We start from the raw sequence: 18,126 nt of genomic DNA, 5'->3' as shown, positions 1-18,126 counted from the left end.
TTGAAGACAGATTGTTCCCCTTGTGATCTTTGTGTAATGAATTTGGAACTGACCATCGAAGAAGGAATGGGAATAGTGAGTCACAAAACCTAATATGTTATCTCAATGAGACCCTTCTGATTGTATTTAAGGATCTTGCCCTATCAAATTCAAGGATGAAATAAAGATCCCTTTGAATACCAAAAATAAAATAAAATAAAATGGGCAGGGACAGCAGTTGCCAAAGGCAGGGAGAGGGAAAAAGAGGTGTGATATGGGGGCATATTCGGGACTTGGAGTTGTCCTGAATGATACTGCAGGGACAGATGCAGGATATTATATATCCTGCCGTAAGCCACTGATTGGACTGGGAGCGAGTGTAAACTACAACATAAACTAGAATCCATGCTGTGTAGCAGTGCTCCAAAGTGACCTCATCAAATGTAATGAATGTACCACACTAATGAAAGAAGTTGTTGAAATGTAGGAGTGGGGGTTGTGGGAAGTGGGGTATATGGGAACCTCTTATATTTTATAATGTAACATTTTGTGTGATCTATTTATCTTTTTAAAAAAAGATAATAAAAAATAAATATATAAAATAAATAAAAAGGGCAGGGCCAGGGAAGAGGCAATTCTGAGGTTGAGAAACTAGAACTACACAAATTCAAATAAATCAGAATAATTGTGCCTTAAAAGAGTTTGAGGGGATGTGAACTATTACTGATGGAGATGATGAAAAAGACTTGGAAGAGGAAAAGAGGAAGTTCCAGGCAATTTTAATTCCTTAAGGAGGAGGGTAGAGACAGGAGTCAAGGAATTTTAAAGATGTCAGTGAACGCTTTGTTCCTCAAAACTTCAAAATCTTTTTATTTTACCTACTAAAGTGGAAAGATTTAAATATTTTTGGCATTTACCTCACTTCCTCTTTACTCATTAAAGGCAGTAAATGGAATCTTTTTAGACTTTTTCATTTTGTCTATCACAACAGCTGAGTTATGAAGAGCACCATTAAAAATAAAACATGAGAACTTAGGAAAATGGATGTTCACCATTGTATTTCATCCCTTTTGATCATGACCTTTTAATTTTGGGGTGTCGACAGACCTGGTGACCTCTGAAACATAGTTTTCCTGTGAGTTTAACTCATCTGGAAACCTCCCTAGTCCATTCCCATGTTGAATGAGCATTTTCCCTGGACCGCGTGTGTGTTCCAGCAATAACTGGATCGCACGTTAAACCTGAGCCAGATATGCCAGAGAGCTATTATTCTCTTTTTCACTACGCAAGCAGTTTTTAAGCTACACCTAATCCTGACAACTGGATCCAGTCAGATGGTTCCTCTTTAAAACCAAAATGTACGTTAATAAGCCAGTGAGATAATCTGCCTCGAGCAAACACTCCCTATTTAACATTAAAAAAAAAAGATGAAAAGATTTTCATCATTCAGAAGTTTGCTTTAAGCTTCCTTATACAGTGCTTTTTGTGAAGTTTGAAAATCTATCACATTATGGTCCTTTTGTACTAAGTATAACTGAATTAATAGAGGGATGGATTTCTGATCCACAATTTTGTTTTGATAGATTGCTTAGGATTCTCAGTTGTGAAAATGATAATGCAATGGTAGTAAAATATGTTTAAGATCATGGGCTCTGGGGTTACTGCTTGGGTTTGAATCTTGGCTCTCTCACATTTTCTGCCTTTGTCGTGTTTTAAATGAAATAATCTACGTATAGTTCTTGGCACAATGCCTTATCTCACAGTAAGCAGTTCACTGTTAGCCATTATCATCATCAGCCTTAGTCTCTAAATATATTATATTAATTCATTGGGCAGCTAATGTTCTGTAACAGGAGTCGGCATGCTTATTCTGTAAAAGGCCAGACAGTCAATATTTCAGGTTTTTGTGGGCTATTTAGTCTCTGTTGCAACTATTCAACTCTGTCATTGCTCCACAAAAAAGCCAAAGACAATGTCAAAACAAACAAGTATGGCCATGTTCTAATAAAACTTTATTTACAAAAACCTGTAGCTAGCCCCATTCTATAGTCTTTGTGAAATGACAGACCAAAGAAACCATTATCAGGACAGGGGCATTCATTTTTCATTCACTCAACAAATAGTCATTGAACGTCTAATTTGTGCCCGGCACTGTGCTGGGCAATGAGGGTACAGCAGGTGCAGTTCCTCCAGTCTGGTCCAGGCTAATGGAGGAAACAGGCAGTAATTCAGCATAATTATACAAATATGACATTATTGTATGAAGGCATAACTGGAGCACTTGCCACAGTCAAGGGGAACAAGGGTTGTTTTGCTGTGAGAGCTCTGAACTAGAGCACTCAGCACCACTTGGTCTGCTCAGAAGTAGCACAACACCAGACGAGCCCCCTCTCCTCATTTCACATGGCAGCACCCTGGAGCCCATGCTGGGAATACAGGCCATGTGGTAACTTTAGGCACTAGAATTACGTTCCTCCCCTCAACACTAAACCCAGGATCTACCATGTCTAAGTAACTTTCACATGTGGGCTTCTCATTTCATGACTTTTTCACATTCGGAGACTTATCGCCCCCAGTCCACTTTAACTACTCAATTGTGTGGCCACACTCTAAAGGCAGTCAGGGTCAGAACACTCTGTCTCTAAAATTATCAATTCAGACAGTCCACTCTCTTAATACATCCTTCTAGGTCCTTCATTCAGTCAAACTCACTATATATACCCTTTCTTTGCTTTCGTTGGGTCTTCAATCTCTTCATTTCTCCATATTCAAACTCCCACCCATGTATTCCAACTCAGCATGGATTTCAGGATCAGTGCAACACACTTTGCCTATATTCTCAAATGCCTATACCCATTTCTCTCCCATGTTACCTGTGTGCCAAACCCTGAGCCATCTCCCTTCTTCCTTTCTGCACTGGGACTGCTGAGCTCTGGTAGAGGGAAGTGCCCAATCACACAGATTAATGACAGAATAAATACGTCACATCTAACTTCAACTAGACCCTCACCACTGCCCTAAGAAGGGTTTACTTCTTAGGAAGCTTTCTCCCTTTCTATACAACAGCTCTATCAAATCATCTCCTGTCTTCATAAACTTCCAGATGCACCAAAAATAAAGAGAATTCACCAGGAAGGAATTCCCCTTTCTGTCAATTAAAATTTATGCAGGTTCTGCCCTCTTGTTTTGTCCTTCCCTCCTCCTCCATCCCTTCCTTCTCCTCCTTCCTCTCCTTCTCCTCCTTTCTCCCTTCTTCCTCCTCCTCCTTCTCTTCTCTCCCCTTGCCATGCACAAATAAGTATACATAGCTTTATTATTTTTCTCTTTTGTAAGGGTAACTGTTCCCCTTCCCACCGAAACCTGAACACTCCATTTTTTGCTTTGATAGTCCATTTCTTCTCACCTCCATGGAGACCTGGTCTATAAATGTTTCTTACGTGTATCTTCAGCTTCTCTCCTTCTACTGACTAATTCCATCAGCATTGAAATATGTTTCTATCCTCCATCCTAAAAGACAAACAAATGAAAAGCCTCACTACCTTTCATGAGGTCTATCTCCCTGCCTTTTCACATACTTCTCAAAACAATCAACCACACTTGGAATCTAGACTTCCTCTCCTTATGGAACTTTTTAGCATAAGACTCTAACTATATCTCTGTCACATATACCAAAACAGTTGTTACCAATGGCACTATAGGTTCCCAGTTGTTAAATCGAAGTAAATTCTGTCCTTCGCAGGATGTTTGCTTTCTTGCCTCCCATATCACCCCACCCTTCTGGTTTCCCCCCTACTGGCTGGAGGATTCTCTTTGCTCCCTCTTGCTTTGTTCCTTCAAGCCTTTATCAATTCCTGTGGCTTCAAGTGCCACTAGCAAGGGAAGCCCAGTCCAGCTCCACTCTCCTTTCTCCTGGTATCTGAACTAGTATCATAAACTGTCTTTCATATGTTAACACCAGAGGTTTCAAAGTTTCCTCAAGCACAAAAGGCTCATACAAAATAAAAAGTAACAAAATTACTTTTTCCTCAAGACTTGTCCTTCCACTTGGGTCCCCGTCGTAAGTCAACGGCATCATTCACCCCGTTGTTTAAGTAAGAAACGTCCTCCTGCCTCTCAGTCATTTCCCCTTTCAATCGGTCACCGTTTCCTGTCAGTTCCTTCTTTTATCTATTGGTTCAGTCCATTGTTTTCCATTTCTTTGTTACTTGGTTAGACCTCTATCACCTTTTTTATCTACCATTGAAATTCCTTAGTGACTAACAACAAAATTATTCTTTGGCCAACACCGGTTCAGAGAGATTTATGGATAGAAGTTGTACTAAGTCGTGGAAGAGGTCTAGAGTCTATGCTGCAGGCAAGACCAAAACAGGGGCAGAATTGCTCACATGTGGCTACCACTGCTGCCACAGCTGAGCGGTCATCACACAGCTTCCATCTCCTGTGTCCAGCCTTGGACTTCCCTCTGCACAGTGCCACAGCTGCCTTTACACAATCCATGTGCTGCTGCCTCTGTGTCCAGCTGCCAGAACGGTTTCCCGTAGATCTTGCCTCCTTAAATTGCTAGCTCTCCCATCAAAATCCAGGGTGGAGGCATCAAATCGCCAAGGCTAAATCATGTGCCAAAACACCTGGGGCTGGGAAAGCAAATATTTGGAGCTTTCACATCCCATTATGATAAGTGAGCCCAGTTTCTCACTAAGGCTGATAATAGGAGGAATTAGCCAATACTAGGAAGGGGGTCAGATGAGGGGTGGCCAGAAATAGAACAATGATAAACTTACACAACCCCTAGATTACTGCAAGAGCCTATCATTTACTTCTCTACTTTCAGTCTTGCTTTCCTCCACTCCTGTCTCCATCTCCAGAGCCAGGCTACAATGAGAGTTATCTCTCTAAAATGCAACCCTGGTAATGTTTCTCATGCACTTTACATTCTTGTGGCTTCCCAACTGTGCATAAGGTAAAATTCAATTCTTCATATGGCTTCAGGCTTTTTCTTAAGTTGACTCCTGCTTTCTAGCCTCATCTATAGACTTATTTTCTCCATCTTCATGAATTACTGGAAACTGCCACGCTCTCTCTGGGTCCAAGTCTTTGTGTCAGCGTCTCTCAGTTTCCTCTTTCCCTCGCTGATTTCTCTTCATCCTTCAGGCACAGCTTTCAGCTTCAACTCTTACAGAAAACATTTCCTGATCCCAAACACTGGTATCCTGTGTAGGTGCTAACATAGCAGTTTGTTCTTCTCACATAGTAACCCTTGTCAGGGAGTCTATGTGCCTATTTACTTATTTTTATCCCTTATTTAAGTTCCATGGAAGCAAAAACTTTGTTTCAAAATTGTATCCCAGTACCTAGCACTTTGTTTGGCATGTAGTAGACACTCCACAAATACATTTCAAGTGGGTGATTATTTTCTGTGTGATACATCTCTCCCAGTTTCTGCTTTAGAAGATGGTGACTTCTGTGTGATACATTTATCCCAGGTTCTGTTTCAGAAGTTGGTCACTTTAGGAAACAGAGGTTTTGTTTCAATTATCAAGCTGATAACTTTCAGCTTAACCTGCTACAGGTGTAGTTGACACTTGATGTTTTCCAATCTCTCTCTCAGCACCGAATTCAATATAAAAACTAAATTTCCCTCAGGCCAGTTTCTGCCCCAAAGAAAAGTAATTTTGCAAGAAATTAAAATACAGGGAAATGGACTTGACCCAGTGGTTAGGGCATCCGTCTACCACATGGGAGGTCCGCGGTTCAAACCCTGGGCCTCCTTGACCCGTGTGGAGCTGGCCCACACGCAGTGCTGATGCGCGCAAGGAGTGCAGCACCACGCAGGGGTGTCCCCTGCATAGGGGAGCCCCATGCGCAAGGAGTGCACCCGTAAGGAGAGCCGCCCAGCGCGAAAGAAAGTGCAGCCTGCCCAAGAATGGCGCCGCCCACACTTCCCGTGCCGCTGACGACAACAGAAGTGGACAAAGAAACAAGACGCAGCAAATAGACACAGAGAACAGACAACTGGGGGAGGGGGGAATTAAATAAATAAATAAATCTTTAAAAAAAATAAAATAAAATAAAATAAAATACAGTCTTCTTTGCCTTAATACACAAATATACTTTTATCCCAAGAATCTCTCCTTTCCCATCTTCTAAAGTTTTCTAGACCTTTTCTCCTAATATTCTAAGAACAGTATGTGGAAAAAGAACAACACATTTGGAATACCAGAGGAGTCTTTGCCTTATAATGTTTAGTTCAAAGTAACAGTGGAATTGAAATTGCTGCCCAGTCCAATTATTTTGCAGATAATTAAAAACATTTTATTTAATTCTGCTATTATCTCCATATAAATGTCTAATAGAATACACATAGTTCTTTCACGTCTTTGATGATTAGATTAGGTTGTTATTACTTTTACAGCAACTTTCACTTTTTTTGAGGCCCTATAACAGTATATCACTTGCGTATTATTTGTTTAACATCTATTCCACTTCGCCCCTTTACCTCCCCATAGGAATTTTTTTTTTAAGATTTCTTTCTTTTTTTATTTCTCTCCCATTTCTCGACCCCTTCCCCCCCTTTCCCCCGGTTGTCTGCTCTCTGTGTCCATTCGCTGTGTGTTCTTCTGTGTCCACTTGTATTCTTGTCAGCAGCACCAGGAATCTGTGTCTCTTTTTGTTGCGTCATCTTGCTGCATCAGCTCTCTGTGTGTGGCGCCACTCCTGGGCAGGTTGCAACTTTTTTCGCAAGGAGTGGCTCTCCTTATGGGGCACACTCCTTGCACATGGTGCTCCCCTACACAGGGGACACTCCTGCATGGCACAGCACTCCTTGCGCGCATCAGCACTGTGCATGGGCCATCTCACCACGTGGGTCAGGAGGTGAATTCCTGGACCTCCCATGTGGTAGGGAGAAGCTCTATCCGTTAAGCCAAATCTGCTTCCCCCATATGACTTTTAATTCCTTGAAGGCAAGTGCTATGCCAGTCTGGAACAAGAACCAGCAAAGGGAAGCTGACTTGGCCCAATGGATAGGGTGTCTGCCTACCACATGGGAGGTCTGCTGTTCAAACCCCGGGCCTCCTTGACCCGTGTGGAGCTGGCCCGTGCAAAGTGCTGATGCGTGCAAGGAGTGCCCTGCCACGCAGGGGTGTCCCCGCGTAGGGGAGCCCCAAGCGCAAGGAGTGCGCCCCGTAAGGAGAGCTGCCCAGCGCAAAAGAAAATTCAGCCTGCCAAGAATGGCACCACACACACAGAGAGCTGGCACAGCAAGGTGATGCAACAAAAAGAAACACAGATTCCCGGTGCCACTGATAAGGATAGAAGCAGTCACAGAAGAACACACAGCGAATGGACACAGAGAGCAGACAACTGGGGTGCGGGAAGGGGAGAGAAAGAAATTAAAAATAAGTGTTTAAAAAAAAAAAAAGAACCAACAAACTTCAGCCTTTGGGCCAACCAACCTCCCATATCTGAACTGCCCAAAAACTAAGAATGTGTGCTTTTTTACCTTTTTTAATGGTTGTAAAACAAATCAAAGGAAGACTATTTTGACATGTTCAATTTCTATGAAATTCAAATTTCATCAATACAGTTTATTGGCACATAGCCACGTTCATTCATTTATGTATAACCTCTGGCTACATAAGCAGAGATGAATAGTTGTGACAGAGATTATATGGCCCATAAAGTCTAAAATATTTATCATCCGGCTGTTGACAGAAAAGTTTGCCAACCCCTGGTCTAGAGCACAGCTGCATTTCCAGCACCTGAAACATAACAGGTGGTCGATAACTGTGCTGGATTAATTGCGGAACAAATGAATGTGAATGAACGTATTCCTGGACACAAGGAAAGGATCAGACAATAAAGTTTCAAATATTTCACTGAAAACGAAAAACAAATGAAAATTGGAATTATCAAAAAGTACTTTGTGGGTCAGATGAGCTGTTAGAGTGACTAAAACCATCAATGTCTTACTAATCTCAAAAGAGTAAATGAAATTAGAGCTTTAATGAAGTGTAGTGTAGGGGGAAAAAAGGAGAGGGTGAGAAGTGCAGATTGCCCTGTGATGCTCACAGTGTGTCACTCTTTACTCACAGACACACAATAAATAAAAAGAGAAAAATGACAAACATGGGACTACTTATTTCAGCTTGATAGTTCCTCTAAATTATAAAATAGGGGAAAAATTATGAAAATAAGTTTACGTTTTACCTTACTATTTCTCCCCACTTGTAGAAGTTTAGTTTTATGCTAGCTTTTTTTAAAAAAATCCACTCAGCCATTCTACGTTGCCTTTCAGAGCTGCTGAGGAAAGCTGGTTCCCAGGGCCTCCGGCCTTCCTGTCCGAAGCCGGCCAAGAGTGTCTGAAGACGGCTCAAATATGTCAGAAACTTCCTCCCATGACTCCTTCTACGACTCTCTGTCGGACATGCAGGAAGAAGACAATGCTGACTTCTTCCCAGGCCTGTCTGCTTTTCTCAGCCAGGAAGAGATAAACAAGAGTCTCGACCTGGCCCGGAGGGCCATCGCCGACTCGGAAACGGATTTGGACTCGGAGAGGGAGATCTCGCAGATCCTGAGCGGCTCTGCCGTGCGCCCCTGTGAAAAGCCTCCCCCCAGCGGGAGCGCCCCGGGCGGGCAGGGCTCTGCGGGCAGGCCTCAGGCCGCCAGCACCGTCCAGCCTCTGACGGAGGGACCACCTGCCAATGTCCCTTCGCCTGTCTCCAAGAGGAAACCAGCCGCCTCGCCCCTGCTGGCCAGCCCCAGCTATATCCGGAGCCTCCGGAAGAGTCAAAAACGGGGTGCCAAAGCTCTGAACCCAAGTGCCAGGCCCAAACCGGCGCCTCCAGGGAAGGCTGGTCCCCAGAGCCAGCTGTGTGACAAGGCGGCCTGCTTCATTGAGGAGCTGACATCCATATTTAGAGAAGCAGCCAAGCCGAGGAACAGAAGCCCCAATGGGGAGTCCTCGTCTCCAGACAGCGGGTACCTGTCTCCTAAGAATCAGCCGTCAGTCCTGGTGGGCGCCTCAGCCAGCCAGAGCCCCACTGAAGACCACCAGGAGCTAGAAGCAGAGGTCAAGCTACCCGAGGCCAGGTGCCGCCACCAGGCCAACCAGGACGCGGCCGGGCCACGCGCCAGCCTTTCTCACCCGCAGCCCCAGAGCGCGCTCCACTTTCCATCCGCACCTCGGTTCATCCAAAAGCTGAGGAGCCAAGAGGTGGCAGAAGGCAGCAGAGTCTTTCTGGAGTGTCGAGTCACTGGAAACCCAGCTCCTCACATCAGGTAAGAATCTGGTGTTATGACTATCTCATGACGTGTGTGGAGTTCTGCTTTTACTTTAATGTAGGAGAAGCGTTTTCCTGTAGAGTTACTCCTTCCAGAGCCTGAGGTAGAGTGTTCCCAAGTAGCCACAAGGCAAGAACATTCCAGAATCACGAATACTAGCCGTTCCGCTTGTCCCTGGCAGTAGATCTGTTGTCATGGACCATCTGGGTTACTAACTCAGAGGGAAGGCAAAGGACTGACCAGGCACAGAGGAGCACAAACAAGCTGTTATATGGGACTCTGGAATTAAGAGTGGGCAGGAACACTTAGAACGTGAAACTGACTTATTGAAGGTACAGTGGAAAGTGTGTGTGTATTTGAATATGAGTCACTGAAGATGGTTGAAAGTGGGTCTAAAATGAGAAAACCCAGCTTGTCTGGCATGACAGAGATGAAAGCACAGGTGTCTAGAGGCCACAAGATTAGCCCCCAAAGAGAGAATCTGGTCTAAGACGGAGGCTAACTTGGCAAATATTCAGTAAGATAGGCATGCATACACACCTCTGATGTGATGTGACCAAGGACGGCAGAAGCTTTCTAACAAAACAGGAAGACGTGATGAGCTGAGTTGGGAATATCAGACCTGTTAACTCATGCATGGTTCCTGCTCACTTGAGCCTGGGTACAGTAAAAAATAACAATGCGACGTGTGTGTAGAGTTAGGTGGCGTCAATAGACATGCACACTGCCTTGTTATGTCCATGATAAGTTCTACAAGTTCTTCCTTCTTCATTGCAGGGTTTTTACCTTCTTTGTGCAAAAGGTTAAAGGGAGGGACCCTGGAATCAGGCTACAGTGTTTCTAATGCTGTCACCTTTTAGCTGTGTCCTCTTAGGCAACTTACTTTTCTTCACTGTGACTCAACCTCTTCACCTGTGAAATGGAAATGATAGTAATATTTCATTCTATATTATTAATATTGAGATTGAGTACAATATGTGTGAAAATAAAGTAGTGCCTTGTACTAGTAAGTGCTCCGCTGGTTTTACCTATTATCTTTATTATTCCTCGTTTCCTAATTGCATATGATAAGGTAAAAATAACGTTCAAATTTAGGATTATATTACAAAAAACAAGTTATTCCTTCACTTATTTTGAAAGCTTTGCTTTTATTAATGGAAAATACTTTATCTGAATTACAGAATTATAAAAAAATAAATTCAAAGCTGTGAAATTTGATAAACTGGGAAACTAGAAAACACTGGCTCAAAACTGTAACACTGCTCTTTTTAATTTAGTATTTCATAAATCAAACTTTATTATAGCTCTAGCCTCCACCCATTAATACTTTGCTAGTGTTGGATTCTTAATTTGACAAATCATTGCTCATTAAACATAAAGCAAGGATTATATTACTGTCTTAAAAATTAAATAACTGGAGGCAGGAATTTTTTTTTCTCAATCAATTTGTTCAATTAATTCACCTTCCTTCAGTTTTTACAATAATTTTATCTCACCATACTTTTTAAGAAACTGACACCAGAGGGCAGTAAAAAGCTTCTTAATGTGATCCTAAAATAAACTATTTAATTATAATTCTGCATTTAAATATCTTTTCTACAAGAGAATTTATTTTTCATATATTTTGCTTGATAGAAAGGAATTGACTCAGGCTCTAGATTAAATATTTAAAAACTTGTGAATCTTGGGAAGAAATAATTATTCATGTAGAAACACACTTGCATATCACTCAGAACAGTTCCAAGGTTTTCAAGCTACCTATAGCTCCACCTACATTTACCTCCAAAATAGGTTAATTATGGCAAGCAGTAGGCCATATCTTTTCAAAAGTGACAAAAAAGCAATTCACTTAGAATCAAGGAACAATTCATTTGAACAGACCGTAATTACTGTATTAGAGTCAACAGTTTCACAAGAAAAAGTTAAATTCACTTAAGTGTTTGGTAATTCTAGGGGCCCTCAAGTTCATGCTTCTGCTTCTCTCCCCTCCTCCATCTTTCTCAGTTTTTTGAGGGTGTAGTTAGTAGCTACAGTATTACTAACTTGACTGGTTTTCTCTGACTCTCAGTATACCAAAGCACATGGCCAATGTTCATTAGTCGTTACAAATTGTGCCCTCCTAGAATAGTTAAATCTTTGATGGGAATACTCTGGTGTGTAAAATTCGCTATTTGTCAAAATTTTTACATCCTTTCTAGTTTTTTTGAGAGGCAAAGTATAGTTGACATTGAGATGAGTTTTCTTAGTTTCTCTTCCAAAAATCTTGGTCTTCTATGCCATGTATTTGTAAGTATACAAAGAGTGCCTAAGAATATGCAGCTTTTTTGACCACATGAGACCTCCAAAAGTCTAAAGAGATGGATTCTTCTTTGAATGGAATTTTGTAAGGGGAAGAAGACCTTTACTGACGAGTTCCCTGTCCAGGGGCATTGTGGGACCTGGCCCTGGCCGGGTGTCCAGGGGCAGGATTCCAAGATTAGGTGAACCGATTGACTGGCAGGCCACTCATAAGGTTCCAGAAACAGATGTCAGACCAGAGGAAAGGCAAGCAGCTGTCAGGAGAATCTGGGCCAAGCAGAGACCCATGAGACAACAGGCCAGTACGTGCAGAGAGGTCCAGGACAAGGCAATTGGTAGCTGTACTGGGACATGAGTGAGGGTGATGATGCAGAGGAGCTTGGCAGCTGGGCAAAGGTAAGGTCCAGGTGTACTTAAAAGGAATGCGCTTCAGGAAGATATGGCAAGTATCGGGACCCAGATACAAGGCCTGGGACCTGGGAACACTAGCCTTCAAGATTTTAGGCTACCTGAGGAAAGGGCAGGACCACTGTCCCAAAAAGACCAAAGAACAGAACAGGCAGGAGAGATCCAGACATAATTAAATGAGGCAGGATTTAGTGACTTGTACTAGGCACAGAAGAGGGAAACAAACTGCTGGACTAACATTGTTGGGCTCATCAACTGTTCACCTAGGACTCCTCAAATTGGACCTAAAGAGAGACTGGATTGATGCTGGAACCAGGGCTTAGTAAAATTTATGAATGTAGATGAAGTGGCGCCAGCCAAGGGGAAGATGGATGGAAACAGAGTGGGAGGAAACAGCCAGTCATTTGAAGACATTTCTACTCTACATATAATAATCACTTCAGCCTTCCACATTGTACAAAGAACAGCTGTAACTAGAAATAAGACTGAAATGACCATTTTTCTCCTTTACTCTTGCATAGTCCCAACAAAACTTCAACAAGCTGATGGGGAAAAGCCTGTGTATGATAATTGAAGTCATATACAATTTAGACAGTACTCAAATTACAAACAACTTAATTAGTTAACAATTTGAACTCTATGACATCAAACAAAATAAGTCAGATTTTTTAAAAAAGGTTTATTTATTTCTCTCGCCCCTCGCCCGGTTGACTATTCTTTGTGTCTATTTGCTGCATCTTTCTTCTTCATCTGCTTCTGTTGTTGTCAGCAACACAGGAATCTGTGTTTCTTTTTGTTGCATCATCTTGTTGTGTCATCTCTCCGTGTGTGCGGCACCATTCCTAGGCAGGCTGCACTTTCCTTCTCGCTGGGCGGCTCTCCTTACGGGGCGCACTCCTTGCGCGTGGGGCTACCCTACGCGGGGGACACCCCTGCGTGGCAGGGCACCCCTTGCGCGCATCAGCACTGCGCATGGACCAGCTGCACACGGGTCAAGGAGGCCGGGGGTTTGAACCACGGACCTCCCATGTGGTAGATGGACGCCCTAACCACTGGGCCAAGTCCGTTTCCCATAAGTCAGATTTTATATATTTTTCTGATTATGTTCTGTGTTCCACATTTTTCATGCCCTACTCCAGACCAGGATGAAGACCTGTCTCTTATGTTGTTCACTTTCCTTACTCTCTTCTCTCTTGACTCTTGTGAGTTAGTTTTAGGTTAAAACTATCCCTTATATTCTCACTGCATTATGACAATCACATATTTTGAATCATTTAAATAGAAGGAAAGTAAAATAGAAAACTGGAAATTATTTGCCACAATAGAAAGACAATTAATTAAACGTAAAGACTGGAATATAGCTCAGGCCGTCTGATTTCTCACCATGTGCTGCAGCGATTGATAGCAAGCAACAGCAGTCTTTCCTCCAGATGCCTCTCTAAAGCCAATTCCTGAGATACTGGTTTCAAAGAGAGAAAGAGTGTTATTGGTTGCACAAGCAACGAGCACAGTGGCCTCCTGCCTCAAAACTGCCTCTCTGATCTGCAGAAATTCTAATGTTTTATAACATCAGGGTGCTAATGAATAATTGGAGTGCAGCTGGACACAGGTTCCTTCATTAATAAACATGAAGGAGTTAAACATGTTGGGGGTGGACCCCAAACCAGGGGGAAGATACGGAGTTACAATCGTTTGCAGAGACCAAGCTTCTGACAGAAGAAAATACAGGGTGGAGTCAGTCACCAGGTTTTTCATATGGATATTATAACAGCGGAGGGTGGAGCAGTTACCCTCCCCTTAGTAAACACACCGAGTGAGCTCAATCTAGAATTCCCATCCCAACAGTAAACTCACCCAAGGGTGAGGTTAAGTCTAGAGTGAGCTGGCTAGAGGGGTGGGGTGGGGCCCCTCCAGCCAACTTTAGTAATTTCAGGTACTAACCTTTTGCTATTTTATAATATAGAGGTTTCTATATAATGATTTAGCAATCATTATTATTTGTTAATTTTTAACCCTCAGTCACAACTCCTCCCTCTCTGTTTATAAAATTCTCAATCTTGGGGATAATCTGGACATCAGATCTTTCTGGTTTCTTCCTGATGAAAAGGAGCGTGGACCTCAGGGAGCAGAGAGGAAGTCGCTTGCCATTTTGCCCTCTTTGTTCCATGGCTGCCTGGCAGGGGAATAATTCAGAGACTTTCTGAGAAATAAATTTAGTACGTAAATTGAGAATGATAGGTTTAAATAACCACGTTACATGGGGGAAATGATTTTACGGCTTTTCTTAGACACAGTTCAGAGTATTTTTTTGGGCTTTGCACTACCTGGATGAAGCCTGCGAAAGAGTAACCTCCAGAATGACCCTTGACTCTGTTTGAAATCTCTTAGCCAGGAAAACTTTATTCTGTCCCCCTTTTGGAGTAATCCCATGTTGTCAGGGAGGCCCATCCCTGGGAGTTGTCAAGTCCTGCACTGCCAGGAAAAAAATCTCTGGTAGTTAAGTCCCATGTTGCCAAGGAAAAGTTTATCCGTAGAAGCCCCGTCCAATTTAGGCGGGAAGGTACAAAGGGTTTGGCTTAGAGAGATAGGTTACAGTTGAGTAACAAAGAGGTTCTCTAGAGATGACTCTTGGGCATTAATTATAGTTAGGTTTAGCTTTGTTAGGGTAGAAGTAAGTTTCATGAATTCAAGTCTTGAGATCAAGGGCTCAATTTACCAGCATGTTTCTTCTTCAAAGGTTTACGTTGCAGAGTTCTACTGTTTCAATAAATTAGGAGCTCCTATTGTTTGAAAGAGTAGTCGGAATTTCCCAGATGAAGTCTATTATTTCTATGTTCTTCCAGCCCTTAGGGGGTTTTGCAAATACCTTTCTATTTTATGACCAAAACACTTTGAAATGCATCAGGGTATTACAACAACTCTGTACAGGATAGCATAATCTCAATTACTCTTTTAGGTTCCATGTTAGCTATGCCATTTAAATAAGCCGACTAGTTAGGTTAAATTAGATAGTGCTCCACAGAAATTTAAGAATTTTCATCAAAAAATTTCTTCTGTCTTGTCCCCATTGCACTTAAAGTTTTAAAATATTGATAAAATTACCTTTTCCCTTATATTCTAATTCTCCTTAGTCTTTAGATTAGCCCCATTTGCTTTTGTTTGGAGTCTGATTCTTTCAGCTTCTTTAATTGGGGTGGTCTGTTAAAATTAATGCTGCTTTTTTTTTAGCACCTTTATCTCTGATTTCCAAGTATCATATAGGCCCTTAAAAGTTCTAGGAAGCTATTAGGCTATACACAAAGAGCAAGCATTTTAGGACTTAGAAATAGCAGAGATCAGGGATCAGGTATATATATGGCTGCTGCAAGAGCTTACAATCTAGGCCCTAAATTCCTTATGAGCATTTTAAATAAAGTTATTTCTAGAGACCATTACCTGTAGACCATAGAAAGAGGTACATTTCACTTTACTTTACACTTTTACCAAGATTGTTAATCAACAGGCAAAATATAACTTAGAGTCTTCCCTTGCTTTTCCTTTAAAGTTCCTTTTTGTTGAAGATAGGGTGATTACATGCTCTTTTAGAAAAGCATCAAAGCAAAACAGTGTAACCGATAAGAGATTTTGTTTGTTTCCATAACATAGCATTTTTCTAAGAATAACTAAATCTATAACCACCAATATCATCATGTAGATCGTTATTAGGAGAGAATAGACAGTGAGAACTTCAAAAAGTCTTTAAGAATTTTATACAATTCTCAAATATGTAAGTGGATGACACATTTAATTTCTCCTTCATGTTTTCTATTTTAAAAAGATACTGTTGACCACAAAGAAACTTCATCAGTACCAGAAGAAAACTATTTTTCTAGTAAATTTTGATAAGACCCTAAGTTTCCCAGTAGATTATCTTGTTATTACCATTGTTATCACTACCTTAATATAATTACTTGCTTATTGGAACTTTAATATCCCAACCTTAAGAATATATTACTTTTGGGAAGCAGACTTGGCCCAATGGATAGGGCGTCCGCTTACCACATGGGAGGTCCGCAGCTCAAACCCAGGGCCTCCTTGACCCGTGTGACGCTGGCCCATTTGCAGTGCTGATGCACGCAAGGAGTGCCGTGCCACGCCGGGGTGTCCCCTATGTAGGGGAGCCTCACGTGCAAGGAGTACGCCCCATAAGGAGAGCCGCCCAGCACGAAAGAAAGTGCAGCCTGCCCAGAAATGGCGCCGCACACACAGAGAACTGACACAGCAAGATGATGCACCAAGAAGAGACACAGATTCCTGGTGCCACTGATAAGGATAGACATGGTCACAGAAGAACATGCAGCAAATGGACACAGAGAGCAGACAACTCAGGGGGGGCAGGTAAGGTAAGAGAAATAAATAAATAAATAAATAAATAAATAAATAAATAAATAAATAAATAAATAAATAAATAAATAAATCTTTTTAAAAAAAAGAATATATTACTTTCAACAATGAGAGTGGTCCCTTAAAATGTCACAGTGGTAAACGTAATATGAATCTTTACAAGTATTAAGTGATTTCCCTTAACAGGAAACTACATTTGCAATAATCTTAGGAAATAAATACTGTGATTATGCACAATATTTTATGACAAACCAGTTTTTTTTTTAAAAAAAGAAAAACAGAAGTTAAACACCTTGATAAAAATTCCAATCAGAATAAAATGTAACTAAATTTAAAACATTGTCAAAATAACATCCCCTTTAAACTTTTCCAAAGTTTACACACGTATTATATTTTTCTGTTTTGGAATATATTTTTCCATTGTAAATAAAAACACAACGTTAATTTTCATAAATGCATATATTTAAGCAACTCACTTTTTACAAGGTGAAAGAACAAATTCTTTTGCAACAGTTTGCAATTAAAGATATCCTTAAGGATTTTATTAGAATATTAAAGGTTGTCAGGCCTGAACATTATATTTAAACAGGCTATATCTACCACTGTGACAAATAAGTTAGTAAAATACTTTGGAAAAGACTTAACTTCCAAAAGAGCAGTGGCTCTGTATTCTTTAAAACCATTAAGGATATGATGAAGGCACAAATTCTTTGTTCTGTATATATATATATATACACACACATATATATATATGTATATATATATGTATGTATATATACATGTATATATATATATATATATATAGGTTTTTTCAAAAGGACTTTAATATCTTTCCACTCAAAACAGACCAACCATTTAAGAAAACTGTTACTTTAACAGGGAAAGTCAAGTTTTAGCATTGCATCAGTACACCATTTGGTAAACAAATATTAGTTAGCTTTGATCATAACAGATTGAGGGGACCTCTGACAGGTTTTTCTGCTATAAAGTTACTTTTTGTTATAATTGTCAAGTTAAAGATTTTTACTTAATAATGGCTTCCCGGAATCAGCTACTTAAATTGAAATCTCTCAGTTTAGAAAATGTTTTTACAGACTTCCTATAACCTCTAATTTCCTATATAATCTTTTATAACCATTTACAGACTAGTTATTTACCTGAAGACAAGTTTCACCTTGAAATAGCTTATTAAATTATAATCAGCAACAAGTGAAATTTTCTTCCACTAACCCTTCTACAACTTTCCATATCCATTCAAGTCTTGTCCTATGTATTTCCATCCTGCTTTTATGAGAACCAGCCATCCTTAGGACAAAACACACTCCCTTCAACAAGCTTTCAAAAACTTCTGCTTTTTTTCATATCCATTTAAGTCTTGTCTTATACCCCTCATACTGTTCTGTGAAAAACTAGTCATTTCACTTTAGACAAAGCAGTTATTTTGAAAGAGGTCTATAATAATTCATTAGTTAAAAACTTACAATTTTATAATTTTAAAGCTTCACTAGACATAATGTTAACTTATTAATATCCAGATAAACCCAGGGAGATGACACCCAAGTAGAATAATATTAAAGTAATTATATTTTATGTAAGAAATATTTTTTTATCTTTTCCTTCACAGGCGATTAAAACTGCTTTGTTTTTAAAATAGTTTAAAATTATAAATATCCTCAAAAGCATACTGACTCTCAGGCTCTAGAGAATATATTATACAGTAATTATTTTATGTATTTTAATTATAATTCAGAAAAAACTTTTTCTTTTCTTTCACAG

The 18,126-nt window shown here is 40.7% G+C and overlaps 1 protein-coding gene across 5 annotated transcripts in view; it reads left to right on the top strand.

Annotated features, from left to right (window-relative positions):
• The window catches only part of PALLD (palladin, cytoskeletal associated protein), a 467,101-nt gene that overhangs the window by 13,171 nt on the left and 435,804 nt on the right, over nucleotides 1–18,126 (top strand). For all 5 annotated transcript variants that reach the window (XM_058309553.2, XM_058309467.2, XM_023583763.3 and 2 more), the window contains exon 2: nucleotides 8,276–9,258. In XM_058309553.2, the coding sequence (XP_058165536.1) occupies nucleotides 8,357–9,258 (902 nt within the window). In that variant the 5' untranslated portion in view covers nucleotides 8,276–8,356. The remainder of the gene's footprint in view (nucleotides 1–8,275; nucleotides 9,259–18,126) is intronic.

The sequence above is a fragment of the Dasypus novemcinctus genome, chromosome 1 (assembly GCF_030445035.2).
Source record: "Dasypus novemcinctus isolate mDasNov1 chromosome 1, mDasNov1.1.hap2, whole genome shotgun sequence".
NCBI classification, from domain to species: Eukaryota; Metazoa; Chordata; class Mammalia; order Cingulata; family Dasypodidae; genus Dasypus; species Dasypus novemcinctus.
The sequence above is the reverse complement of the archived record's forward strand: the minus strand, read 5'-3'. Positions and strand labels throughout refer to the sequence as shown.